Source organism: Botryllus schlosseri, chromosome 16, assembly GCF_051294905.1.
Source record: "Botryllus schlosseri isolate E-star chromosome 16, Bs_hap1, whole genome shotgun sequence".
Lineage (NCBI taxonomy): Eukaryota > Metazoa > Chordata > Ascidiacea > Stolidobranchia > Styelidae > Botryllus > Botryllus schlosseri.
In genome coordinates, this window is record NC_137251.1 from 8,197,581 (window position 1) to 8,225,580 (window position 28,000).

Consider the following 28,000-nt stretch of genomic DNA (forward strand, 5'->3'; position numbering starts at 1 on the left):
CTGAGGACGGTATCGTGACGTGTTTATCGAGGGAATGAGCCAGTTTTACTTGCGGTTAACGTAGTCGTTCATCCAGAAATATATCGCCTGGTTCGGCTGCTAAGCAATGGAATACCCACCTCAGCTGGTTAACCCCGACGACGCAGTGGCACATTCTCACAATTATAGACGGTACCAAAAATTATGAAATGCATACCCGCAACAGATGGCGGCACAACACCGTCAACCATGCCTATCGCTTCGTATAATATATTTAGAATTCCCATGGAAAATTTGCGAGTGGGTTAAATTCCCCGCTCGACAGCAGGCACTTCAGCGACTTCCGGACGGACACTCGGACAGGTGCACTTAGCGCCAACCTGTGGCAGGTTTGGATAGCTGGATAATTCTACGGTTCGGTTTATTAGCAATTTGTATCAGTTCAATACACCACGAATTGCGATACAATGAAAAGATAGGAAGGTGTCGAAGCGACTTGGAGTGGTCTTTGAAATCAGACACCCACCTTGGCCTAGGCGATGTAAAGAGGAGGCATGCACAATTGCACACTGAATGTAAAGTAAAAAGAGATAATATAAAGAGCAAGCGACAAAATGAGGTGGCATGTCACGGGAAGCGAGGTCGAATTCTAGTCTAATTTGAACGAAATACCTGTAATCTAATTTGTGATATGTTTCTTTTATCTTACGACAGTGAACTCTGATTTGATATGAACTGAACTTGAATTTTTGGTACTTCTTTTGCGAATTCAGCAATTCTAAACTAATATAATTGAAAAAATGTGTAACTATCAATCTAATATAATTTAGAAAAGCCGAAGATTTCGTTGTAGTAGGCCTACAACGCTGAAATGAAGCCAGCAGGTCGAGCAACAATCATAAGAAGTTATTAAGGCCTACATCAAACATATGATTAGGGTTTGGCAAAATAATTGAGTAGTCTGAAGCGATTCGAATATTAGGCTAATTGTAATGGTTCGAGTTGTTAGAAGAGATCTGTTTATGAACTGATGAGTCATCCCTTGCTGCTCATAGAGCTATACATTCTTCTCACTGTGGAAACCTCAAAATGGCAGCGTCTTATTTGTGAAAGCAAAATAAAATTACGTATTTCAAATTTGCGTATGACGTAATGAGCGATAATATAATTCGCAGTGTTGGGATGACTCGAGTCATGACTTGACTCGAGTCACCTTTTTCGTATGACTTGACTTGACTCGAGTCACTTTGCTAAAATGACTTGACTTGACTTGACTCGGCGTATCAGAAATGTGGATTGACTCGTGACTCGGAGCAAAATTCACGAGTCAATTTCAAGTCATCGAGTAATCGGTTTCGGTAAAAATCACTGTACCTTGCTTATGTTCGGATTGTTCGCAAAACGCTAGTGTAACCCGCGAGAGCAACCAATCATTCAATGATCGTGCGTTTAACTGAGCCTCCATTATTCTCTCACAATCAAATTGACCACAAACGAAGTGATCGAAGCTTGCAGCTTACGTTGTCGTAAACTAGTATAGTAAAGTAATTTAATAGCAACATGTCTATTTCTGTTCTCTGTCCATACCTCAACCAAACCTCTTGTTCTATTGAAATTGAATTCGAATATAGTTTAAATAGTCCCGAACCATTGGCGCAGGCTGGAATTGTATCATATCATTTCGTAAATGGGTAATGTATTGCATCTTATCAATTCGTTTCTCAATTCTCTATTTTGGCCGGTTACTATAAACTGAGGCTATGCAATTACTTACGTAGTTTAGCAGTTATATGTATATGTGACCGATACTACGCCTTCTTGCGTGTATATTTAACTCTATATTCGTTCATCGGTTCAAAATCAATGACCACTCAATCTGTATGTCAGAAAGCTAGCAAAATGCAATGACGTAATCATGCCTCATACTTCGAAAAGGTAACTTGACTTGAATTGTGACTTGACTTGACTTGACTTGACTCGAGTCACCTCCAAAAATCGAGTGACTTGACTTGACTCGAGTCACCTTCGAAAATCGATTGACTTGACTTGACTCGAGTCAAAATGTGCAATGACTCGAAATGACTCGTGACTCGAAGGTAGTGACTTGATCCCAACACTGATAATTCGTCGCTTGGGTTAGTTGGGTGATCGATTTCCCCAGCCTATATAATGCATATCGAAAAGCAGTTTTAATTGAAGAGTGAAATATAAGCGTCTTCATTGTCATTGCGGAAGACAAAATATAGTTTCAAGTTTGGTATCATAAACCTAAACCGTCTCCTTTATTTCTGCATCATTTTGACTGGACTCGACACAAACATTCACTTATATACTATACGCAGTCTACGCACATTACACGCAGCATCATATCGATATACTGGCTGCAATCTTCTCGGGGAGAAGCCATTCGTATGGATACGGGACTTCGTTGTTGCGCTTTTTCACATCTGCTCTGTATTTGTCAAGCTGGCGTCGAAATGTCCTCATGGCTGCTTTCGCTTTCTTCTCCACAAAAAGCTTCACCGGGTAATCGCCCAGAAGGAGAATCTACGCATGCGAAGGAAATGATATCACTTGCGAAGCAATCCGAAAATGTAAGACAACGTCTTGCTTTACCTATATCACGACATTGAAAAGGGAATCTCATTGCAGATAGACTTTTAGTCCAAAGAAAACTCGAATCTGCCATCTGCTGCATTAGCAGGACAAAGCATCGGTAATGATAACTGATAAGATAATATCCAGAGGTGGTCAAAGTAGTCACCGTCGCTACTCAAGTAGAAGTAGAAGTAACACCGGAATTTATACTCAAGTAGAAGTAGGAGTGGTGGTTCACAAGTACGTAAGTAAGTCGGTATTCTACGCTTATTTTTGCCTACAAAACTGAAAACTGTCAAGTAGAAGTAGAAGTAGTCTAAAATCATAACTACTTAAAAAGTAGTGTGAGTAGGCAAAATCTACTTCATGTACATCAAAAAGTAGAAGTACTTCGTTACTGACCACCTCTGATAATATCAATACCACCCATATTTACTTTGACCACTACCTACAGCAGTGGCGGCTCGTGACAATATCGGGTGGTGGGGCAAGGGCTGCAAGCGACTTTTTATCAAGATGACGTCACAATCGCGTTTTCCAACGTAAACAAGTAACTTAATGATGGTACGGTAACATGAATTCCCGGCGACAGTGATTTTAACGTATGTGCCACGAGACTCGAGAGGTCCGCCGGTGAGCTGTGACTTGAAGTATGGTAACTGCGTAAACGGCGTACGGAAAAAAGATTCAACACGGTTCATGTTCGCACTAGGCCTGACTAATTATCTGCAGAAATGGAAATGACTATAACTCGAGAGATAGCGTAAGCCTAATTGGAAAGGTCAACGAGTTCGGACAGATACGCAATTGTTATCTCATAGATTGGGCCTGTCATATTGAATCCAAAACATCATTCTGAAGAACTAAGAATAGCAGCCTCGGAAATTCGGTCTCGGTACAGCATAGAAGATTTTGGCCTTGAAACTGGAGACTGTAACACGACACATACGGCTTTATTACTGTCTATAGGTCTGCTGCGAAATCGCCTTTGGAATATATATATTACCGAATAAATACGTGGATGAAAGCCTTAAACTTAGTACACTGTTACATGACATCATCGAGAAGTGTCCTCATGGCCCTTTTCGGTATGGCACACTGTCAAAATTAATGCGAACAGACCAACACCGAATTTTGCGTAAAATTTACTGAGGAATAGGCTGATCAAGTGATCAGCTGTTAGCCGCCATCGAAAACTAAATAGCTATCGCGCTTGAGGGGGTTGTAAGCAAATGGCTTGACGGCCACAATTTCACGGTGAAATTGACATTGGAGGATATAATATCAAAGTAAATATTTGAATGGAATCTGAGAATGATATCATCATCTCAGTTAACGTTACCGCAGATACAACGGCTTTTGCGTGATATCCGCAATGCGTTGAAGGCTAAAGTGTCAGATCGGAGCGCATCTCTACCATGCTCGACCTGGATAACGAAATTACTGCCCTAATCATTGAGTGTCAACCTTGAGACTTGGCATAGCGTTCGATATAAAAATCAAGACATACTGTTCAAAAGCTTATGACGGATCTAGGTAAGGAGCATCGTTAAAATCATTAGAGACCAATACCGGCTTTGCGTATAATCTGTTAGCGATAAATGAGAGTCAGCTCTCACTCGAATTAGGAAACGAAATTACCACTAACACAGTTCAGTGACAAACTTTACACTTGGTACAGCGTTCGATACTAACGTTAAGACTTACCGTGCCAAATGTCATAACCGATCTCAGTATTGAACATCGTCAAAATCAATGGATTGGATACCAATACCAGCTTTTGAGTAACATCTGTTTGCGATACATGAAGGATCAGCACACACTCAACTTCGGAAACGGAATTACTACCCTAAACTTTAAGTAAAAACCCTGAAACTTGGGGCAGTGTTAAATACCACCATCACGACATGACATACCAAGTTTCAAGAGTTTTCATGGTGTGAAACACCATAAAAATCGACCTATACCACCAAAGGTCGACTAAACGCATATGACGGTAACCGAGTTCAGCTATAGATACGATTGTTACATCACACCTTAAGGGCACAGAGCTAATTTGCCCCGGTTGCTCGGTCATTTTATGAATAGGAGAGAGTAAATTACCGTTTCTTTATTGTGCGCGGCTTTGAGAGAATAGACAGTGAAAGCTTGTTATGAGCGCTACCGGGGCATGCCCCGGCTAGGCATTCGCAAAGCAAAAACACAGAAGAGAATTCGATTTTCGTAGAGACTTCGCTATATATGGGCATTTACAAGCGAAAGGACAAGAAGAATACGATTTTCGCTGTGGTTTCGGTATATTTAGATTGGTGTGCGTCTATAAATGGTAAAGAATTGTTATTGAAGAGAATTTTAGGTGGGGCAATGCCCCAGTTGCCCTATAGGACGAGCCGCCACTGACCTACAGTAGATGTATGTAACATGTGTTATTGTGTATGTAATTTATGCACACTATACAATGTACGTACACTGTACAGCACAGTGCACGCTCGACTAACCTCATCAGGTGCGTAGCTTGACAAAGACGAGGTGGTGGCAACTGCAGCTAAAGACATGGGCATATCTGGGAGTGAATTCATGATCCTTTCCATAGTCGCCTGTATATATCGCACGGATGAAAGAAATGTACATCGCTCTTTAGGAAGTATCATCGTAAGTAGGGTTGCATTTAGAACAAATGGTTGGTTAAAACATGTTTTAAACAGTGTTTTAAACAAAGACTTTTAAAAAATAGTGTATTTGTAAGTCATTTGATTATGCCAAAATTGTGCAAATACTTTCCAAAAACATGTTGTATGAGCCTATACAGACGACGATTACCACCCGATATAGCCTACGTATACGATATGGAATGGTTGGAACCCTCGAAATAGTCGGCTCAACAGCTATGGTTCGTAAATATAGATCATTGGTACGGAATAAATGTTCTGATGATGATGACCGCCGACCGAAAAAATGCTTCATGACGATGTAGTCCTAGATAAAGATATTTTTGGTCCGAATATGACAGGGGTCGGAAGAGTATTTCGTCAAGGAGCTATATTTACCCTATATTTTTAATTGTGAATATCAATCAACTATGATGTCACAATTTAATTTGCGTGACGTCATGGCTAAATAAAACATGTATTAAACAAGGGCCCTGTTTTAAACATGCTTGTTGTAAATTGATTTTTGTTTTAAACACAACCCTAATCGTAAGACATTGAGTAATCGTAATTTGTAGCGTAGTCGATTTATACTGTAAAATTCCAGAGTAATCGTGATCGACGGTTTTGAATAATTCGTTGCCATGAAAAAAAGACGAATACATAACTTGTTAGCTCTTAAGCTCTTAATTTTGCAAAGACCTTTACATAAACCGAACAAGGAATGTTGCGACGACTCAAAAGAGTGTGTATTCACATCGAAAAGGTGGCACTCGAAAAAATAGCATAGAAGCAGTTCTATCCGGTTCTAGATATTCCTGCCTCTAACTCAGAATTATATCACAGTTATATATCCTACTTCCTACGTCACTAGTTGCCAGTGTTGGGATGACTCGAGTCATGACTTGACTCGAGTCAACTTTTTCGTATTACTTGACTTGACTCGAGTCACTTTACAAAAATGACTTGACTTGACTTGACACGGCGCTTCAGAAATGTGGATTGACTCGTGACTCGGAGCAAAATTTACGAGTCAATTTCAAGTCATCAATAAGTAAATGGTGTCGACTAAATCAATGTATCATGTGTAATTGTGTATGTTCCGATAACTCGCGATACGCCAGTGGCACTTGTGAGAGCAACCAGTCTTTCACTTATTGTACGTTCCACTTCCGCCGGTCCTCCATTGTTATATCACAAATAAATTGGCCAAAAACGAAATGGTCGCAGCTTACGTTGTAGTAGTAGTAGTAGTAGTAGTAGATTAATCTAATAACTGTTTCTAAGATGGCGCAGTGCTCACCTTTACCAACCCTCTTGAATGGTTTAAATCTAATGAATACAGTTTATGCGTTAATATTCTTACGGATGTGTAGATGGGTATTATTGTACCACAACAATTTACCCCCCAAATTACTCACGTATTTTATTAGCAGTTCTACGTGTGCGTGTGCGATACAACGTCTTTTTGCATGTATAGGCCTACTTAACTTTATATTCGGTATTTGATTCAAGATAAAGGTTAATTAATCTATATTTCACACAGCTGGCAAAATGTTATGACTTTGAATCATCACTCACACTTCGAAAATGCAATTTGACTTGAATTGTGACTTGACTCGTGACTTGACTTGACTTGACTCGACTTGACTCGAGTCATCTCCAAAATTCGACTGACTTGACTTGACTCGAGTCACCTTCGAAAATCAATTGACTTGACTTGACTCGAGTCAAAATCTGCAATGACTCGAGATGACTCGTGACTCGAAGGTAGTGACTTGATCCCAACACCGCTAGTTGCTAGCATCATTTGGATTAAACTGTTGTGTTTGATTAATAACATGGTGTAAGACGTAAGTTTGAGGTAGTTTCTGGTTTGGGATACCACGGATGTATATTCACGCCCGTATAACGCGGATGGTAGGCTACATGGCTGTGAATACGCACTCTTTTAGCTGAGAGTGCACTATAAATGCTGTCAGATTTATGAACCTCATTGCTGCAACTGCGTTTTGGGTGTGTTCGATATCGCGACATAACTAGAAAAATCACAGCTCTGCCATAGGCAGACTTGGATAACTTTTCAGCTTTTCCGAATTAGATTCGAATTAGAATTAAAGTTATACTCAGCTTTTTCTAGATTTGATTATAATTAGAGCTCCACAGCTTTTTCTAAATTATATTAGAATTAGAGCTACACAGTTTTTTTCCAAATTAGATTAGAATTAGAAATAGAGCTGCACAATTGTTCCCAAATTAGATTAGAACTCGAATTACTGAATTCGCAAAAACTTTTGAATCGAATTGTGAACGAGAAATGGATACAGAAAGAAGTTGAGTTCATATCAAATTATAGTGCATTCCCATAATCATGAGAATGGTTAACGTGAAAACAAGTACAACAAGCTTGGCTCGTTCTGCACCATACCAGGGGTGATCGATACGCGGTCCGCGAGGTCATATTTTGCGGTAGTCGAGTCGAAGTGATGACTTTTTTTAGTCAACACGCAAGATTTCGATTTCTTAAAACTAACTTTTATGATTTTTTAAAAGTTTCCCCCCTTTCGGGATTCCAAAATATGCTAACCCTGTAGCTGACATGAAGAAGCGTATTGCCTTGCCGTGCAATAATGGCCCAGACAATGCTAAGACCGAGACGCTTAGAAAACAGCCTAGGGCGTCCCCACAAGATACCGGTAGTCTTTCAGCTGCTGACATGTCTGGCTAGCTTCAATGTCGATTCATTATAGTCACTGAAAAGCGTTGTCAGGTATCGTGCGCAGCTCAGTTGAAAAGTTTATGATCATGATATTTCTTGTTGTACTTGCACCAAACTTTAATAAAATATTACTTCTTTTGTGGTAACCATGTCCATCGCCCATATTAGTGAGTAAGGCGTTGTACTAACGTAGGGTTACCATATTTTTGTGAAGCAAATTCCGGACAATTTTAGCGCCCACTAGCGGATTCGAAAATGAGGTGTCAATATAATGTCACACCAGCAAAGCATTGCCCATCGACTGTATACAAAATACGAAAGGAGTGGAACATAGGTCATGAATTGGGCCATCTGTAATATGAGCTTTGGTGATTGCTACTTGCTAGGGTCTGCAATACATTTCTCCATTGGGCCTATTGGGATTGTGTTTGACAGCCCTGTTATACTGTTAGGTTGGTGCGGTTATCTGGTTGTCTGTTTTAATCCGGTCCGAAACAACATTTTTCTGCCTCTCCCGCCCTAAAAAGCACTGATGTTGGGCCCCACCATAGAGTAATCGATGTACCTTCTTGGGCACTTACTATATGCATTTGACTGTTAAAAACTATGAATGAATTCTGTCAATAAGGTTGATTCTTCCGTATATTAGCCTACTATAAAATGCACCACCAGCAGGTTGTACATGCAGTGATTTCCAACTTTTTATGGTCGCGACCTCATTTCCAACTTTAAAATGTTTCGTGGCCCAGCTCAAAACTTGACAAGCTGAAGTTGATTACTAAAAAAATTCAGCTTGCTTAAACTTACTCACGGCCTACGAAGCTGATTACGTCCAACATCATCGCGATCCCCAGATAAAGGCAAACGACCCCAAGATTTGGAACTACTGTCTGTAACTGAAGCATCCAATCGGCCTTAACCTACTTTAGGAATTAGGGATGGTGTGAACCTCTGAAAGGTTCAGGTTCGTGTGAACGCGAACCTTTTTGAAAGGTTCTGTGTGAACGCGAACGTGAACCTCATGACGTCACGTGACGTCATTATGCTAATTCTAACCCTACATTTCATTGAAGTGGTAACCCATTTGTACACGATACCTAGCGACGACATCATGCCACAATGCTGAAGTACATATTGCCGCTTTACACGTCGCCAACTGGAACAATCAAATGATATAGGCTAATAACACCGTAAAATAAACATCTTTCGTCGCTTTGCCAACAATTTCGACAAGGACTTACCAGAGAATATAAGCTGACGCCTTTACGGCCTTGGCCTGACCGGACAATGTATTCGGCGTCTGAGGATTGCTACATTGATAGTGAGCAGAGTGTCAAACTTGCTACCGATATTACGTCATTAACATGTTAGCCTATACAAAAGGAGCCAACACCTCAATCGCACGGATTTGGTTTTAATGATTAAGTAAAAATATGAAGTCAAGATTGATCCCCCGTACGCCTGCTAAAGTTTCCTCATCAGAAAACGATATCAATCTCACTGGTTGAGGGAATAATCATCATTCGCTGACTACCTATTTCGCCCGCGATGCTGTGCGATTGCGGGTCAAGCTCACAGCAGTCACTTAATACTCACCGCTACGGAAAGCCGGATATTTCGAGCAATCTTTTGTAATAAAGCAAGTAAAACTTTTGAGATTGTCAAGGTGCATGCTCGTTTAGTGTAGATTTTTTATGCTGCCAGCGCCCTGCATAGAGCGGCCCGCAGTTGAAATGCAATAAATTTGAATCGAAGATGTTATAATGAAGTGAAAATTGTAATATATGAAAAGGTTCACAGTGCAGAACCTACCAAGGTTCTGTTGCGAACGCGAACCTCTAAATTTCCAAGGTTCACACATAGAACGTGAACGTGAATCTCACGTTCACACCATCCCTATTAGGAATATACCGTTAGCCTATCAATGCGGTTACAATCAGACTTATTTCAGTAAATGATGGTTATTTATATTTATTTTGATTGCATTTTTTGGCGAGGGTGATGCCTGGTGCCCATACTAATATCAATATACGTTGAATTAACTCGCGCGCGGCGCGAAGAATAATTTTGAATAGCATAAATCTGCTGGCAAATAATATTGTTTATGTTGATTTACGAAAAACTTTTGAGCCTACTTCAAGCCTTCAAAATTCCGAACATTTAGGCATATTTTAGAAATTCCTCCCGGACGCAGATTTTTCAGTGAAATTCCGGACATGTCCGGGAAATTCCGGACGTATGGCAACCCTGCTAACGTGAAGTTTTAAAAAACGTGGTTGCTCAACCGTGTGGCCTATTTTGTCTCGATATGGCATTCCTGAGACCCGCGACTTCTACGAATTTTGAAAAGTGACCCGCGGTCCGTTTGAGTAGGCGACTCTTGCACTACACAGTTCTCCAGTGGCGGCTCGTGACAATATCGGGTGGTGGGGCAAGGGCTGCAAGCGACTTTTTATCAAGATGACGTCACAATGGCGTTTTCCAACGTAAACAAGTAACTTGGTGGTACGGTAACACGAACTTCCCGACAACCGTGATTTTAACGTATGTGCCCCGAGAGCAGTGGTGCCACTCCTAGTGTTTTAACACTAGATCTAGTGTTTTTTCGGTCATCCTAGTGTTCTAGTGTTTTTTTCCGCAAAATATTGCTAATCTAGTGTTTTTCTGCAATTGTGCGAACAATGAATATTCTAACGTTAGACTACTAAATTATACGCTAAATTTATTGCTGATAAGGCGATTTAGTGTCTCTGACTGTGTTTGTTTTCGATAATTCCATGTAGTGGTGTAGTAACAATAGGCTTACCATACGTCCACTTTTAAGAGGATTTGTCCTCTTTTTTGAAAGTGTCCTCGGAGGACGCCCTTTTGTCCTCTTTTTTGAGATTTTGTCCTCTTTTTTGAAAATTTAGGTCTGATATGCCGCAAATTAGCACAGAAGTGACGGTCCGTTGGATATTTCGGAGTGAAAAACGGTGAATTTAGCTCTGAGCGAAAAGATGACCTTTTTTTTTTTTAGTCATCCATCTGGCAATGTAGAGTAAAAAACGGTATTTTGAGATCTGACCTTTTTTTTTAGTCAACCGTCCGCAAAGTGGGAAAAATTCACCGGTTTTTGAGAATTCCACTCCGGTTTTGTATCTTGCAAATTTCTGAAAAAGTGTCCTCTTTTTGCATTTTCAAAATATGGTAAGCCTAAGTAACAAGCAATTGCTTAACAGGGCACGCTGTGAATCCATACTTATGAGCGAGAGTCTCTGATAAAATGAAGATCGATTTCGCTCTGACACTCGCGGTTTCTTGTTGAACTCAGTCTGCAGATTCGGGCATGATTTTCATTTGCCGTGGACAGCATACTTAAGTGTCTTGAATCCGTTAACAGCCTTATCAATACAAAGAATAGTAAAATCAATCATTCCTCTAGCTGTGCAATTTCCCTCTGTGATATTATTTGATGAAGTTTATGATTCGTCGGAAGAATGGGCTGCTTTGGCAAGATCGCAAAATAAGCTGCGGGTTATCAGTCAATGCCCTCCAACAGAATTTTTGCAAAAATTGAAATCTGTGCACAATGGATTCGGTGAATCAAAATTTCCTTTACTGGGGAAGCTCATGACGAATCTCTTGGCATTGCCACATTCCACTGCATTGGTGGAAATGAAGTATACTGTACCCGGTTGTTCAAAAATCACTTTTTTTCCTGAATCTTGCTGGCTACGTCATTTAATCGTTAGGTTGCCTTAAAAAAACGACGCATACCAAATTCGGATTCTTTTCAACAGATGATCGCTGATTTCGTTTAGTTTGAAAATTTTGAATTTGCTCAAAAATACCAAAAAAATTTTATTTAAAATTTTTCTGCCAGTCCCATGAAATTGTCACACTTTTACAAAAACGATACAAAACAAATTTGACTTAATTCCAAGCCGTAGAAGCGGAGTTATTTGAGTTTTTTGATGATAATTCTTAATCCCATATTCATCAAAGAAAAACTCAAATAACTTGGTTTCTACTAGTTGAAATTGACTCAAATTTGTTTTGCATCGTCATTGAAGACAGCTCATCAATTTCATGGGGTTGACAAAAAAATTGAATTTTTTTTTCAGTTTCTCCTAATAAATTAAAATTCTTAATTAGATCTTCGGAGTCTTATACTTGTTGGAATTGAACTAAATTTGGTGTGCAGCGTTTCTTAGGGTAACCTGACAATTTAATCAGTGAATGGCTGGAATCCGGGAAAAAAAGTTATTTTTGAACACCCCTAATGTACAGTAGTGATCAAGATGCCACAGAAAGGATACTATAATGTTTAATGGATGGTGTAAAATCGAAAGAGAATTTTTGTGATGCCGTACAATTCGAAAGCGACAATATTTGATTTTTTTGTGCTTTTGAATTCGTGTCATTAATTTTCGTTGAATAATCATGCAGTATATCATGCATATGTATCAAATTCATGTGTGGAACACCTCTTATCTATCGATTTGTACCTTGGTCATAATGATTACTTGGCAACGGAACATTTTTCCAGCAATTTACGAATCTAGTGTTTTTTTCGCCAATCTAGTGTTTTTTCACGACATAATCTTGTGTTTTTCCGGGAACCTAGAGTGGCAACACTGCCCGAGAGGTCTGCCGGTCAGCTGTGACTTGAAGTGTGGTAACTGCGTAAACGGTGTACGGAACAAAGATTCGACACGGTTCATGTTCGGTGTTCGCACTATAGCTGACTGCAGAAATGGAAATGACTATAACTCGAGAGATTGCGTAAGCTCAACTGGAAAGGTCAACGAGTTCGAACACATACGCAATTGTTATCTCATAGATTGGACAGGACATGTCATATTGAATCCAAAACATCATTCTGAAGAACTACGGATAGCAGCCTCGGAAATTCGGTCCCGGTACAGCTTCGGAGATTCTGGCCTTGAGGCTGGAGACTGTCACACGACACATACGGCTTACGGTCTATAGCAGTGATTCCCAAGTGCGGCCCTGAGGGCCGCATGCGGCCCCCAGAGAGCCTTCTTGCGGCCCCCAAAATATATTAGGAAATCGATTATTGACAAAAATAAAATATATATTTATAAAATACTCTTGCTTGACTTGACCTCCGTGGTTTTCAATTATAGAATTGCAGGAAAGTTGTGAGTATAGACTGCTAACGTTAAGTCAATGCTGTTTCAATGCAATGTACCGAACGAGCAGTAGCTATAGATATAAATAGGTACTGATAACTTACAAAACCGGAGGAAAATCTCTCCCTCGTGGTCGCTTGAGTAAAAATGAAAAAGAGGCTCAACTCCCGCAAAATACAGTTTTTCTTTAACATTGAAAAAAAACTTCCCGGTCCAGCTACGAAATAGCCGCCGTAGCGTTCCTACAGTGATGACTTAATGTGTATCAGTCGAATTTGGCCCTATATGTAACCAAAATCCTCAAAAAAGAAGACAAAATCTCAAAAACTAAGATATTTGGGCGTCCTCCGAGGACACTTTAAAAACAATCAAAAAAGAGGACAAATCATCTTAAAAGAGGACGTATGGTAACCCTATGATAACTATTGATGTGCATCACGTGACTCACGGTTGAATACGCCGAGATGCATACTGCTTAGTCGGCTAAAAGCAGCATAATTGGTAGTCCTATATTCAGGGCCGTAACTGCCACACCCCGAACCCCCCAATTTAGGGGGCGGAGCTCGAAGGGGGCCCAAAATTATTTCGTGAATTGGCATAAATTATAGACTATTTTTTGAAAATTTATGCAACTTCTTCAAAAATTTTTCGCGCTGGGCGCGATTTTAATTCACCGCATATCTTGATTATTGGGTACTCTCCCCAAGAAAAAACACGCAAGATTTATAGAAATGGGCATATCAGCGTTGGCCATGACCGCACCACAACGCACCAAGACATATAAAGTTTTAGGCCATGTAACATGTGACTCCAAGAAGTGTGAACGATCGCCAGCGAGAAAGCCTTGGCCGTAAAGGACTGCTTTTATGCTGACCAAAAACTTCGAAATACCAAAAGCTTCGTTATATATACAAAATACATATAGGTTTATTTGTCCATATAGGCGCCTAAATGACTGGCCCCGAATGTTCTTGTCTTGGCAATCTGAACCCCACAAAACAAATACCATCCTGCAGGAAAGAAAATTATATGCCAGTGAAGAAATACCAATCTGAAATCGTGTGATCTTCCAGTTTAGTAGGTTTGGGCAATTCTACATTTTTTGATATAGCAGACATCAGGATGTCACGAAATAACATCATGTGAAGAAGTCATACCTAGGGGTCTGCCCGCCCGAAGATGTTTAATTTTACTGGGTCTGCAGTTTCAAGACACCTCTCACTCAGCTCTACCGGTAAATCGGATTACGTGGGCATAAAGACGAGAACCACGCGATTCCCGATCTTATTCACCGATTTTATCATGAATTATCGAAATATTCGGGCGTCGCGCTGTCTCAATAAACAGTACAACTTTAATTTTGTGGCAAAAGCGAACAACGTCATGCGGGGTCAGTTTATCACCCTATGGGAGCCCGGGGTCCTGATGAAGTGCCGTTACGTTCCTGCCAACGGGTATACCCCCGGATATGTTTAATTCCTATTGAGGGGGCCTATACCTTTACAAACACACCTCACTCAGCTCTACCGGTAAATCAGATTACGTGAACAGAGACAAGATGAAAATTGATAGCAATACATGCAATTCTTGATCATATTGACCGATTCAGTCATGAAACTAAAGAAATTTCTCGCGCTTCGCGCGTTTAGACGAGAAAAGCCGATTCACTCAACGGACACCCAATGCAGCAGATAAGTAGCGGTGAACAGTGTACAGTCTTGAAATCTCGCCAGGGCAATAAAACTACTCCGAAATACCCATGATGACTGTTTGGGTCCGTTTCATAGCCGTAGTATTCGTGCGGCCCCGACCGTACTCTGAAATTCTAAATTTGGCCCTCACACCGAAAAAGTTTGGGAACCACTGGTCTATAGTGTCTATATGTCTGCTGCAAAATCGCCTTCGGAAAATATATTACCGAATAAATACGTGGATGAAAGCCGAAAACTTGGTACACTGTTACATGAAATCATCGAGAAGTATAGCCTCATGACCGTTTTCGGTATGGTACACTGTCAAAATTAATACGAACAGATCAACGCCGAATTTTGCGTAATATTTACTGAGGAATCGGCTGATCAAGCGATCAGCTGTTAGCCGCCATCGAAAACGAAACAGCTATCGCGCTTGACAGGGGTTGTAATTGAGAGCAAATGGCCCGAAGGCCACCATTCCACGGTGAAATTGACATTGGAGAATATAAAATAAAACTAAATATTTGAATGCAAACCGAGGATGTTAGTAAACTGTTTCATGATATCATCATCTCATCACCTATCTCAGTATGGAACACAGATACACCGGCTTTTGCGTGAAATCCGCAATGCGTTAGGTAGGCTAAGTGTCAGATCAGCGCACATCTCTACCATACTCGAACTTAATAACGAAATTGCTGCCCTAATCATTGAGTGTCAACCTTGAGACTTGGCACAGCGTTCGATACTAAAATCAAGACATACCATGTAAAAGTTCATGACGGATCTAGCTAAGGAGCATCGTTAAAACCAATGGAGACCAATACCGGCTTTGCGTGAAATATGTTTGCCATACATGACCGATCAGCACACACTCGACTTTGGAAACGGAATTACTACCCTAAACTTTGAGTAGAAACCCTGAAACCTAGGACAGTGTTAAATACCACCATCACGACATGACATACCAAGTTTCAAGAATTATCATGGTGTGAAACACCATCAAAATCGACCTGTACCAGCAACGGTCGACTCAACGCATATCACGGTATCCGAGTTCAGATATAGATACGATTGTTACATCACACCTTAGGGGCGAGCAAGCATATTTGCCCCGGTTGCTCGGCCATTTTACGAATAGGAGTAAAGCAACGTTTCTTAATTGTGCGCAGCTTTGAGAGAATAGATAGTGAAAGCTTGTTATGAGCGCTACCGGGGCAAGCCCCGGCTAGGCATTCACAAAGCGAAAACACAGAAGAGAATTCGATTATCGCGGAGACTTCGCTATGTATGGGCATTTGCAAGCGAAAGCACAAGAAGAACGCGGGTTTCGCTGTGATCTCGATATATATTGAGCGCTGTGCGTCTATAAATGGTTAAATTGTTATTGAACAGAATTTTAGGTGGGGCAATGCCCCAGTTGCCCTATAGGACGAGCCGCCACTGCAGTTCTCCTGCATGGCTGAAAAGTCTCTCCGGTGGAGCTGATGTTGCAGTCATGCCTACGAGTTCTCGAGGAGCAGCAATACCTTGAGATGAGGAAAACGATTTTCTCTTTTCCATTAACTTAAAACATCGCAGTCCATGCTCTCGCTCTCTGCTGCGAAATCTCTTTCCACGAATAAAAGAATTCTCTCTCTCTCTCTCTCTCTCATCGTCTAGTATGTTTTCTCTGGTTAGATCTGAAGCAATCATCCTATTTTTTCTTAGTGTAGTTGAGGGCATGAAAGTGAACGAGCTTGTGAAAACAATATCTTTGCTGCTGTTCTATTTGTGATCGAAACTAGAATGTTGTTCGCAGACCTCGAGCTACTATGCCAGCATGTCTGTTATTCGTAGCACAATAATTAGTATCACTGTACGGCGTAAGTAATGCGATGGCGTCTTGGCACTGGACTTCCCTGCGCGAGATGGATATTCTTCTTCACTCGATGCAAAATGCCGTGAATAAATAAGCGTTTTTAAGGAGAACAATAAATTAGATTAGAACTAAAATTAGAGCATAGCAACATTTCAAAAATTAGACTGGAATTAGATCATAGAAACATTTCACGAATTTGATTAGAATTAGATTACTGGCATTTCGCACTAATTTAGTGAAATTGGACAACAATAATTATCACCTAACTAACAGACCGCCTACCTGGTAGAAATTAAATGACAAACACCTAAGTGACACAAGCAATTCGCAGATGAGCTTACCTCTCCCTTTTTATGCGGCGGGAGTCGCATTGCAAGTGGGCTGTTCGGAATGTATTTGTACTGATCGTACTGAGGAAAATTGACGGCGGAGTGATGCACCGAGCTGGTGAAGATAACAGACGTGCAAAGTAGGATCTAAAACACAACAGACACGTGATGAACATTGGTTGATATCAGTGGTTACCAACATGAGCGCCATCGCTCCCCAGGCGGTGATTTTGATTTTGAAGGGATGGAGATACTCAGGGGATGCTGGAAGGATCTGGGAACGTTGACGAAAGATAGTGCATTACAATGTAGGTTACTTCTTCCCGTTGCAAATTGCAACTTTTTACCGATATTATCGAATCTTTATCGAAATATATCGACTGTAAACAATTTTCTACGAATGACGTGAAAATCATCTAAAACATGGCTGCGTTCTTCATGCACGCATAATTTCCGACTGAACGCACGCGTCGTACGCGACGTGTCAAAAGGTCCCACATTTTCAGTTCATTTACTAATCGCACAAACTCAATATAATTAGACCGTATCGCTGATGGCAAAGGCGGGTTGGAGCTGTGTACATCGGATCCGAGGAGGAGAGACGTTACGGAGGTCGCTGGAGGAAATGAGGTTAGGAATCGCTGGTATACATTGTCGGAAGGTATAGGAAATGATGAAGTATAAAGCGCAATGAAGTACCGAATGAAACTACGGTTTGATTAAGAATAGTTAGCAGATTTAGATCGATAGAGATATGCAGATTTTTCGGAAGTGATAGTTCAGCGATTGTCAGAGAAATCCCCCCGCCATCTTCTACCGGCCCGCCCATCTCTTGCTTTGAGGAGTCAGCGTACGAAACTAGTCGACAACCAGGGGAATGTTACATGAAATTGTATAATAGTGAACGCCAGAATGTATTACCGATTGAACTGCGGTTAAATGGATAATTGCGCAATGTGCATTGCAGTTGCAAATCGAGTTTTTCCCAGGCTCTCACCAGTTGATCGACTGTGCGCAAAGGATACGGCAACCCCTTCCGGTGCTTCTCATCTTCCCAACCAAGCCCATCGGTGGCAAGATCTTCCATCATGTCCTGCAGAAATCTATCGGCCACGATGTCCTGTTGTGCAGATGACAAGAAATCGTCATGGAGGAGTATACACATTTTAGTTCTGCGAGATCTCAGGGAGAGCAGTGACAAAATTTCGACAATCATATTGGTTGTCGTTTTTTTCTGATTGGCCGTCTGTACATTGGGAATTGTCCAGTCTTGTAGGGTTGCATTTAAAACAAACGGTGTTTTAAAACACTTTGTTAAAAGCATGTTTTAAATAGTGTTTTAAACAAATGTTTTTAATTTTTTTTTCAAACGTAGTCTAATTATGCCACAATTGTGTAAATACGTCCGCAAAAAACATGTAGTATGATCCTGTGGACGTTTTACACCCAAAAGTAGACGCTACGATGTGGGGTGGCTGGAACCCTCGGGATCGCCGTCGGTACAACAGTTTTAGCATGTAGATATGGATCATCGGTACGGATTGGGTGTTCTGATTATGATGACCGCCTACCGTAAAAATGCTGCATAACGATGTAGTCGTGGTTAAAGATATTTTTGGTCTATGGACACTGCAGTGTTGGGATCAAGTCGCTGCCTTCGAGTCACGGGTCGTCTCGGGTCATTGCAGATTTTGACTCGAGTCAAGTCAAGTCAATCGATTCTCAAAGGTGACTCGAGTCAAGTCAAGTCACTCATTTTTTGGAGGTGACTCGGGTCTAGTCGAGTCTAGTCAAGTCGAGTCACGAGTCAAGTCACAATTCAAGTCAAATTGAATTTTTGAAGTTTGAGAGATGATTCAAAGTCGTTACATTTTGCTAGCTGTGTGAAAGACAGATTAATTGATCATTTATCTTGAATCAAGTACCGCATATCTAGGTAAATATACATGCAAAAAGACGTTGTATCCTTCACGTACACGTAGAACTGCTAATAAAATACATAACTATACAGCTCCATGCTACAGTCAGTTATTATCAGTCAAAATATAGGACCTAATACGAAGCTTCGAGAAGTTGAAACAAAATGATATGGTACAATAGAATACACCCATCTATCCGTGAGAATATCTACGCACAAACTATATTTGTTCGATTTAAATCATACAAGAGGGTTGGTAAATGTGAGCACTACGTATGCCCAACCATCGAGCCGTCTATAAAAACAGAGACACATTGCTATGTAGCTAAATCTTCCACTACTACTACTTCGACTGTACGACAGCGTATGCTGCGATCGTTTAGTTTGCGACCAATTTATTTGTGATCTAACAATGGAGGATCAGTGTAACGTACTGGTTGCTCTCACAAGGGTCACTGGCGTATCTCGAACAATCTGAACATACATAAGATACAGTGATTTATTCGACACCGTTTACTTGATGACTTGAAATTGACTCGTAAATTTTGCTCCGAGTCACGAGTCATTGCACATTTTTGAAGCTCCGAGTCAAGTCGAGTCAAGTCATTTTTCCAAAGTGACTCGAGTCAAGTCAAGTCATACGAAAAAGTTGACTCGAGTCTGACTCGAGTCAAGTCATGACTCGAGTCATCCCAACACTGGTGGACAGTGGTTGGACACTGGTCGGGAGCCCTTTTCTTCGAAGGAGCCATATTTACCCTATATATTGTCAATGTCAATCCACTGTGACGTCCCAATTGAATATTCGCGACGTCACGGCTAAAAAACAAACAAACAAAAAAAAACAATAAAAAACAAGTTTCAAACATGTTTGTTTTAAATTGATTTTTGTTTTAAATGCACTCCTACTTACATGTTCCCTGAATCACGTTTAAAACGAGTACATCTATACCAATTGAACGCACTGAACCCATGACACTCTTTTACAGTTAAAATGTATATCCCAATTACAGATTAAGTGGAGAGGGTAATAAATAATGACTATAGGTGCTCCTGAGATCTTATACTGACTTCGTCCGACGGATAGTAATGCCGGATTACAGTCGCAGCGAAGTGCTCAATGATTTCCCAAAGCCTAGTAGCGTCGTCCCGAAAGTAAAATTTCGGAAGGAGCTTCGGATCGTTCAGACCTAGAATGAGATAAGCAAATGAACGGAGGTATTTCAAACCAGTCTTGGTATTTGTCACACCTCTTTTCTTCATTAACTCCGGAAAGTTTAAATCGTTCATATCGAATGTTTTGAACGTTTCACGCGAAGTCTCGTCGCCCCCTAAAGAAAATCACTTGATAACAAAATACTATCGCATTGGTTTTGACCACGTCAAATTATTATTACCAAGTGCCATGGCGCTGTTAGCGCCGGATCCGCTCGCTAAGAGATCGGCCCTGCCAAACACGTTGATCACTGTGATTGTCTGTAGATGTGGCTTCATGAGTTTGTAGATTGGATGGGACCGAGGGAGACTTCGGAACATAGCGACTGCGACGGGTTCCATAACGCCGTGGGTCAGTAAAAAGTGATGGTACCACTAAAATGAAACCAATATCATATTTAATCTGCCCTTCATGCGCGAATAAACGTACCCACAAAATAGACATCTGAATGTCACAGCGTATATCGTCCCGAAGAGACCTATAAACTATACGGAACATAATTGGCGCACCGCTCAATTCCCATTTACCTCGTGCACGCAGCCGAACGCAACTTTATGATACATCTTTGCCAACAACCAATCCAATTCCGAGTTCTCCGGAGTGAAGATAGTATCCGGATCTCCGGGAACTAACTGGATCGCGACGGGGAAAAGGTCACCGCTACAATTCACGTGATAAAGACATATCGAATCGGGACAGTACATCTGTTGCCCCTGCTGCTGTTTATTCCGTTTCACATCGCGTATGATGGTAGTGAAATCCGTCATGTAGACTTTTCCGGCCTGCACCGATAAAGTGAGAATGCAGTAGAGTTTGTATTATAGCGAGGCGAATTCCATTCCCACAACCTTCATTTCACCAGTCAAGGTCTTTCCACCCAGTAAGGTTTTCACGTGAACATCGGAAATTTGGGACGTTTCGGGGATATTTGAGCATCTGTCAAATAGGCGTAATTATGGGATGCTTTGATGTATAAGTATACTGTACTGCGGCAGAGTACAAATTTGACTCACTAGGTCATTCATAAATGTCGAAGACTTATATTTCGAACGTAAATAAACATGACTCCATCCGCATACCAAGATATAGGCTACCTATACAAGAATTTGATTATTCTGCAGAAATCACATGGGATTATTAGATTTCCGTGAATCTGCAATATGGAATATGCGATTTCCTGCAATATCCGAACACGTCGCCATGCCCAATAATGGGCCCGAAATACTCTGAACCCGAAATACTCTGGACCCTTCGGGATGACCCTCGTTTTTGTGACAGCCCTTGCTGCAAAATAGCGACATAATTCTACCTTTCCAGCGCCATCGGGGCGATCCCGTTCAATTGCTGCCTTCCATACTCTTCGTCCGACCGCCACCTGGAAAAGTATTTCACGCCGTCGTGAAGTTAAAGTTCAGTACGAGCTCACGGCCGGATCGTCACCTGTCAAGGAATTCAGATCTTTTCCCCGGCTCCTCGAAAACTTTGTACAGCACATGGTAGCTTTCCAGACTGTTCAGCTCCGCCTTGGTCACTGAAACGGACAAATACATTGTTAGGTGATGATCGGGCACCTCGTGGCCAAGCAAGTAACACGCGACATGATTGATTGAATAAGACAGAGGTTTGCTGCGGGTTACGATACTCCGCAGGTATTTATGGTACAGTATCGTCCTAGTTTATCGTTGTGGTATGCGAAGCATATCGTATATAACATGTATTTGAAACCTCCGGTCTGCCAGCTGTTTTTATCCGGACCGTGAGAATCTCGTCGACAACGTTTTAAGATTGCAACCCATCATATGAGAAGCACATTGTTTTATTTGCCTTCTAAATACTCATACAAGTAAGGCTGCATTTGAAAAAAAAATCAATTTAAAACAAACATGTTTGAAACAAGGCCTTAATTTAAAACATGTTTTTTATTGTTTTTTATTGCTTTTTATTGTTTTGTCAATTGTGACGTCATAGTGAATTGACATTGACAATTGAAAACATAGGGTCAATATAATTCCTTTGACGAAATATCTGTACTATCAATGTTGAGCCGACTATTTTGAGGATTTTAACCATCCCATATCGATATATACGTCGGCTATATCGGGTGGTAATTGTCCGTACGCTCATACAACATGTTTTTTGGAAAGTATTTACACAATTATGGCACAATTTTACAACTTAAAAAAAAACAATTTTTTTCAGAGGCCCTTATTTAAAACATGTTTTAAACAAAGTGTTTTAAAACACCGTTTGTTTTAAATGCAACCCTAGACACAAGTCTATGTATTGTATATATGAAATAAGATATTAACGAATATCTGGAAATTGCAAACCTACTGACTTTTCAGAAGATCCACAGCCTTCGCCACGTTGGCATGCACCGGATTGTGTTCCAAAGACAGCGTCCATTGTTCGGTCGGTCTGAATATCAGCGGGATCTCTGACACCATATGAACGTCAACGAACCTTGGTAAATTAGCCTTGGAATCCGTGGGACCGGGGCGGGGCACCCAACGCAAAACTTCCCTCGCGTATTTCACCTCGCGCTTCAGAACCGCCATGACATGCGGGTTGTGTACCTTGTGATACGGAACAGCTGAAACGATGCAGAACAACTATATAAACGCCCAGAGGAGTGTTATGCAATGTCTCTGGCACAGACGAGTGATGCAGTTGGCAATACGCCACCACAGCGGAACTAATGATAGCCCAGGTTCAAGTCTCGGCTCTCTTAACATTGTGTGCTTTATGCGGTTTCCTTACACAGTTACTGCAGTGTATGTGCAAGTGCAAAATGCTAGTGATCTCTGCCTCACAAGTTTGCACCAAAGACTAAAAACGAGCGCATGGAGCGATCGCATTGATGAATCATGAGAGACGCGAGTAATCTTAAAATACTACATTAGAAAGTGTCTCTCGTGGTTACAAGACCTCCACCGGCGACATACGACACAATGCCGTTTCGTGAATTGTGTTATATTGGCCCACGTCTCGTTTGGCTTTGGCTGAAACCGAATGCCGTGGTGCAAACATGTAAATATTACATTTTAAGGATAAATGAGCTGAATAATATGAATACTGACCCCGAAAAATAAAGGTGGTTAAAAAGTGCAGACGTTATTTTTCAAGTAGAAAGCAAAAACCGTGATATCTGCTAAGATGGCAGTCTAAGATAGCGATGCCCATGTCCAACCTGCGGCCCGTCTGAAATGTTTGTGCGCCCATAGCTAGTCATTTTCACACCCAACAGTATTTTGAACCTTAGCCTAATTAAAATGTGCCAGTCAGCTTTTAGGAATCAGCAATAGTATAGTATGGGAGCTGCTAGTCAGGGTTGCCATATTTTGGGAATCCGAAAACGGGACAATTTCTAAAAATTTTCAGACTTACAATACCGGAGTAAAATCCGGAAAAAATTGAAAATTTAATCTAGTTTGTAGTTGGTTGACTAAAAAAAGGTCATCACTTTGATTTGACTACCGAAATACCCACTTTTTCCGTTAATTTTATGGTGTTGACTAAGCAAAAAAGTCGTATTTCTGGCTCCCCTCCCGAAAGACCCGCCGTGCCGTTACTTGAGTTCTAACTTCCTATATCTGAGTTTAATTTTCACATACATTTAACCAAAATTAAAACAAAAAAGAGGTCAAATTCTAAAAAAAGAGGACATTTGGCGTCCTACAAGGGCACTTTCGGAACAGTCATAAGAGAAGACAAATCCTGTTAGAAAAGGACGTTTGGGAACCCTACTGTTACTATCTCCGTTCGCTTTTTTATTTCATGTGCGTGAGTGAAGACTGAATCGAGATTGGTGCCCAGTATAATGCCTCCTAGACTGATTGAATGATGCTAGAGTGTCGGTGACCAGTTAGGACACCTTGTTAGTAGTGCAGTGTTGATTCACTGTCGGTATTATGCATGGTTGCCCGACATATGAGCATGCGACACAATGGAAAACGACAGTTCAGCATGGAACACATCAGCATGCGTCACTTCAGCATGTGACTGTATAACCCAAAAACTTACCCTAACCCGAAACATAGCCTAACCTAACCTAACCTAGCCTAACCTAACCTAATGCCTAACCCTAACCCAACCATAAATCCAACCCTAACCTACCCCTAACCCGTAATTTAACCCACATGCTCATGTGTCGCATGCCAAATTGTCGCATGCCGAAGTGTCGCATGCTGTAATGTCGCATGCTCATATGTCCACGGACCATTATGCATAGATGCAACTTTTTACTGCAACTTTTGTTAAAATTATACGAGCAACTTTTTCGCAATTTTAGTGCAACCAAAACTTGCCCGATGGGATTATTATCCCTCAGGTACAGCGTATATATACTATAGGCTATATAGTTCACCAGATGAAGGGTCACATAGAGAAACTTATGCACACACATGAACTTATTCCTATCGTATAGTACAGGGGCGGGCAACTTCTTCAGTCGGCGGGCCGGATATAGGAAAATTTAGTACTTGGCGGGCCGGATTGCTGAATCGATACATTATTCGCCCATTTATCCACATATACAAGGAATAAATCGTCTTTAATGAATGTATTTTAACGACAACGATAATGGCTAAGACAATGTGGATTTGAGAATAACATTGTCATACAGGCACCGCCATGTCTGCATCTCACTGATCATGATCAATCAACACACGGTGCAATCCCTAATTAAGATTTCAAGGCGTTCGGTAGGCCCGGTTACATTAATTATCCAAGATATCAATTCATTAAGGTTGAGTACGCGACGGGATAGCGTCGTTGTTCAACTGCGTGTGGCCAATTAATGTCGATATTGAATTCATGCGGCCCGCGTCCTCTACGAAGTTTGAAAGTGGCCTGCGATCCGTTTTGAGTTGGCGACCCCTGGCATAAGCAGTGCCTTGCCTAGAAGTGCGCCGTGAAGAAATATCAGACTGGTGCAAATGACCATTGTAGTCAACCAAAATCATGATAACCACAGACGGCATTATGGTTGAGTGCATCGTAAATGCCGATGATGCAAGTCTTCTCGCTTCGACGAACTTACGCATAAGCTGCACTCTCGCAACGCTGCGCATACACGTGTATAATGACATACAATCTCTAAAATTTGACGTAGTAAGCAAGTAGTGCGGAATCTCGGCAGACTGGGGCCGCGGGCCACATTATCATGTAAGACGGAAAACTATCCGCGGGCCGGACAAAATCCCTTCGCGGGCCGTATGTTGCCCACCCCTGGTATAGTAATTCAACTTGAGAGGACGAACCTTCGCCGGTCGCAACGTTCAATTCATTTTCGACCCAGTCATGTACCGGAAATACAACTTTTCTACCTCGGTACCAAACCTTGACGCGGCGTACACCCAACGGATTTTTACCTTCGATATCTCTCAGTTCTGGAATAGAACATCAACGTAATGTAGTCATGTATAGTGGGTCCGTAAAACGCACCTACCGAGTCTGACGAGAATTGGCAGTCCAACATCTACTGCACTTTTCAAGAAACCATCTATATTTCCCCTGGAGAAATTTTCGTCACCAATTTCATTCAACTGTATAGGTCCTGTCACAGTTCCGTCCCGGCCCGTCAATTCGATTATCAACGAATTGCCATTTCTTGCAGAGCCGACGCACGCGTTCGCCGTCTGTTACAAACATTTGCCTTACCGATGGTTGGTTTCCGGTCACTCGGTAGCTCTCGTCGCGTTTGATTGATTTTAACCGCAGCCACCGAGCCTTCATATGGTTAGGGTTGCATTTAAAACAAACGATGTTTTAAAACACTTTTAGGTGCAAATCGTCCGTAGGCATAAACAAATGCCTACGGACGATTTGCACTTAATAGTCGACGTATACGATGTGGGGTGGCTGGAACCCTCGAAATCATCGTCGGTTCAACAGTTTTTGCACGTAGATATAAATCATTGGTACGGAATTGGTGTTCTGATGATGATTACCACCGACCGTAAAAATGCTGCATAACGATGTAGTCCTGGTTAAAGATATTTTTGGTCAGTTTATGACAGTGATCGGAAGCCCTTTACGTCGAAGGAGCCATATTTACCCTACATTTTCAATTGTCAATGTCAATTCAATGTGACGTCACAATTAAATATTCGTGACGACATGGCTAAAAAACAAACAAAAATAAACAATAAAAACTACGTTTTAAACAAGGACCTTGTTTTAAACATGTATGTTTAAATTGATTTTTGTTTTAAATGCAACCCTACATATAGTACATGATATTATAGCTATTGTTTTTCTGGTTATGCATTCTCGTGGCTCAAGTGGCTTATGCTCAAATTTCGAGCATTTCAGTTTGGAGACACTTAAGTTTCAACATTAAACATTCTTGAAATCCGGTGCTCCTACTATAAATGCAACGCCAATAAATTATGTTTCACCCTCTTAAAGACTGACACGCTTCCCCGTTAAATTGTCTGCCTCAAGCAGAAATGCGCTATGCACATTGCACATATCGCTTCATTTTCATAGCTCCAGTCCGTTACAGGATTACTAAGATATTTCTGTTATCGGCGACAAACAGGATTCATTCTGGTTCACTCAGGGATATCTACAACTCTAGATTCTAGATATCCCTGAGTTCACTTTAGCCGTAGGTTAGATATCTGTGAAGAAACCGTCTCGTCTGCATTCATCTAAAGCAGTGTTTCTTAACGTTTTAGCGCTCGTACCTTTTAAGCTTTCAATAAAATTCCTCGTAGGCTAATCCCTATCTATTTTCAACACAACCTCTGATTGTACCTTTATTAAAATCAAAACGACCATTGACATGAATTGTCACGTATAGCGTGAAGAAGATTCTTGAGTTGAATAAATCTGCCTAGAAAATATTCCCCTTTTTGCTGGTTTGCAAAATAATTTTTGGCCCTAGATAGCGTATAGGCACAATTCTACAATGTATCTCGTACTCCCTGATTTGGTGATTCGTACCCCTGGTTAAGAATCCATGATCTAAACCTAAACCTATAAATACCACTGTCATATCATGTATAATTCACAAGCATTTCCATTTTCCATACATGCATGATTAGGTGTAAAAACGTTAACCACCGTACCTCAATCACGATTTCGTATTCAACTTTCCCTCTTTTTGCGACTAGTTCCATGGCTCCCTTTGTCGTGAACAGGTTTGATACAATAGTAGGATATTTCTAGCTTGGTTTACTATAGTTCTGAGAATTGTATGCAACAGAACACTCAAGTTTAGTACAAAATAGAGATACCTCAAACTCGGGCTGAAGGGTCGCTTTCTCAGTTTGGGAGATACTTTTACTCAAGCAGTGTTATCTACTTGTATTACTTTTTCAAGTAATTTCGTTTGTATAGTAACTTCTACTTCAACAGTTTTGATACAGAAATACTAATTAGCATACTTTATTTTGTACGTGAAATGCAGTTTTTGGATGCACTTCAATAACTCTTATTAGACAATGAATCGATAAACGAGCCTATAGGCCCAGGTAGGCTATATAGTTAAAATAGCTCGCATGAATATTTAACTTGGCGAGGTGAAAGAAAATGCATCGGAGCTTATCCCATGCATCAATGTCGATCAATCGAAAATTCAACTTTGCATGATATTGAAAATAAAAGCCCAAAGACTTGGGGCGTTTTGCCCGTATCGCCCCTTACATTTTCTTCCCCTCGAATCGCCTCAACGAGGGAAAGAACCAACTCCGCGAACCACCGGCTTAAAGTGTACTTTGCGTAGCAGGAAAGGATATCATCATCTTAACCTCGAAGATTCTTACTCCCGGTTAGGTTATTGGCATACAGGCTTACACATTCGCCATATTTAGACTGAGAAAACATTTATATGCGCATCAATCTAAAGCGTATAAATGTCACTGACGGATCAGTTATCAATGGAATGTCATAT

At 41.0% G+C, this 28,000-nt stretch overlaps 1 protein-coding gene across 3 annotated transcripts; it reads right to left on the reverse strand.

The window, feature by feature from the left end:
- Positions 1-2,104: 2,104 nt before the first annotated feature.
- On the reverse strand, positions 2,105-27,395 carry LOC145458530 (allene oxide synthase-lipoxygenase protein-like). 3 transcript variants are annotated; one of them, XM_080336931.1, is made up of 15 exons: positions 27,177-27,391; positions 25,550-25,739; positions 25,362-25,490; positions 22,439-22,693; positions 21,541-21,631; positions 21,410-21,475; positions 20,949-21,036; positions 20,628-20,882; positions 20,282-20,474; positions 20,135-20,215; positions 19,956-20,074; positions 17,964-18,086; positions 16,979-17,113; positions 5,076-5,174; positions 2,105-2,526 (listed from the first exon to the last, which is right to left on the reverse strand). In XM_080336931.1, exons 1-15 carry the CDS (start codon positions 27,225-27,227, stop codon positions 2,344-2,346), a joined length of 2,058 nt encoding a protein of 685 aa, XP_080193057.1. In that variant the 5' UTR covers positions 27,228-27,391; the 3' UTR covers positions 2,105-2,343. The 3 variants fall into 3 exon arrangements, with proteins under 3 accessions (XP_080193057.1, XP_080193056.1, XP_080193058.1); XM_080336930.1 differs by having other exon boundaries at positions 19,956-20,215; positions 27,177-27,392; XM_080336932.1 differs by lacking the exon at positions 2,105-2,526 and adding an exon at positions 2,537-3,025 and having other exon boundaries at positions 4,979-5,174; positions 19,956-20,215; positions 27,177-27,395.
- Positions 27,396-28,000: the final 605 nt, after the last annotated feature.

What these genes read in the sequence shown, in the direction of transcription:
- LOC145458530 (XM_080336930.1), bottom strand. Translation starts at nt 27,227, where the DNA reads ATGGAACTAGTCGCAAAAAGAGGGAAAGTTGAATACGAAATCGTGATT. An exon ending in GGCTGTGGATCTTCTGAAAA is followed by an intron (nt 21,632 to 22,438) that starts GTCAGTAGGTTT and finishes TGTCCGTTTCAG; the next exon opens with TGACCAAGGCGGAGCTGAAC. An exon ending in ATTACTATCCGTCGGACGAA is followed by an intron (nt 18,087 to 19,955) that starts GTCAGTATAAGA and finishes TCTGCACAACAG; the next exon opens with GACATCGTGGCCGATAGATT.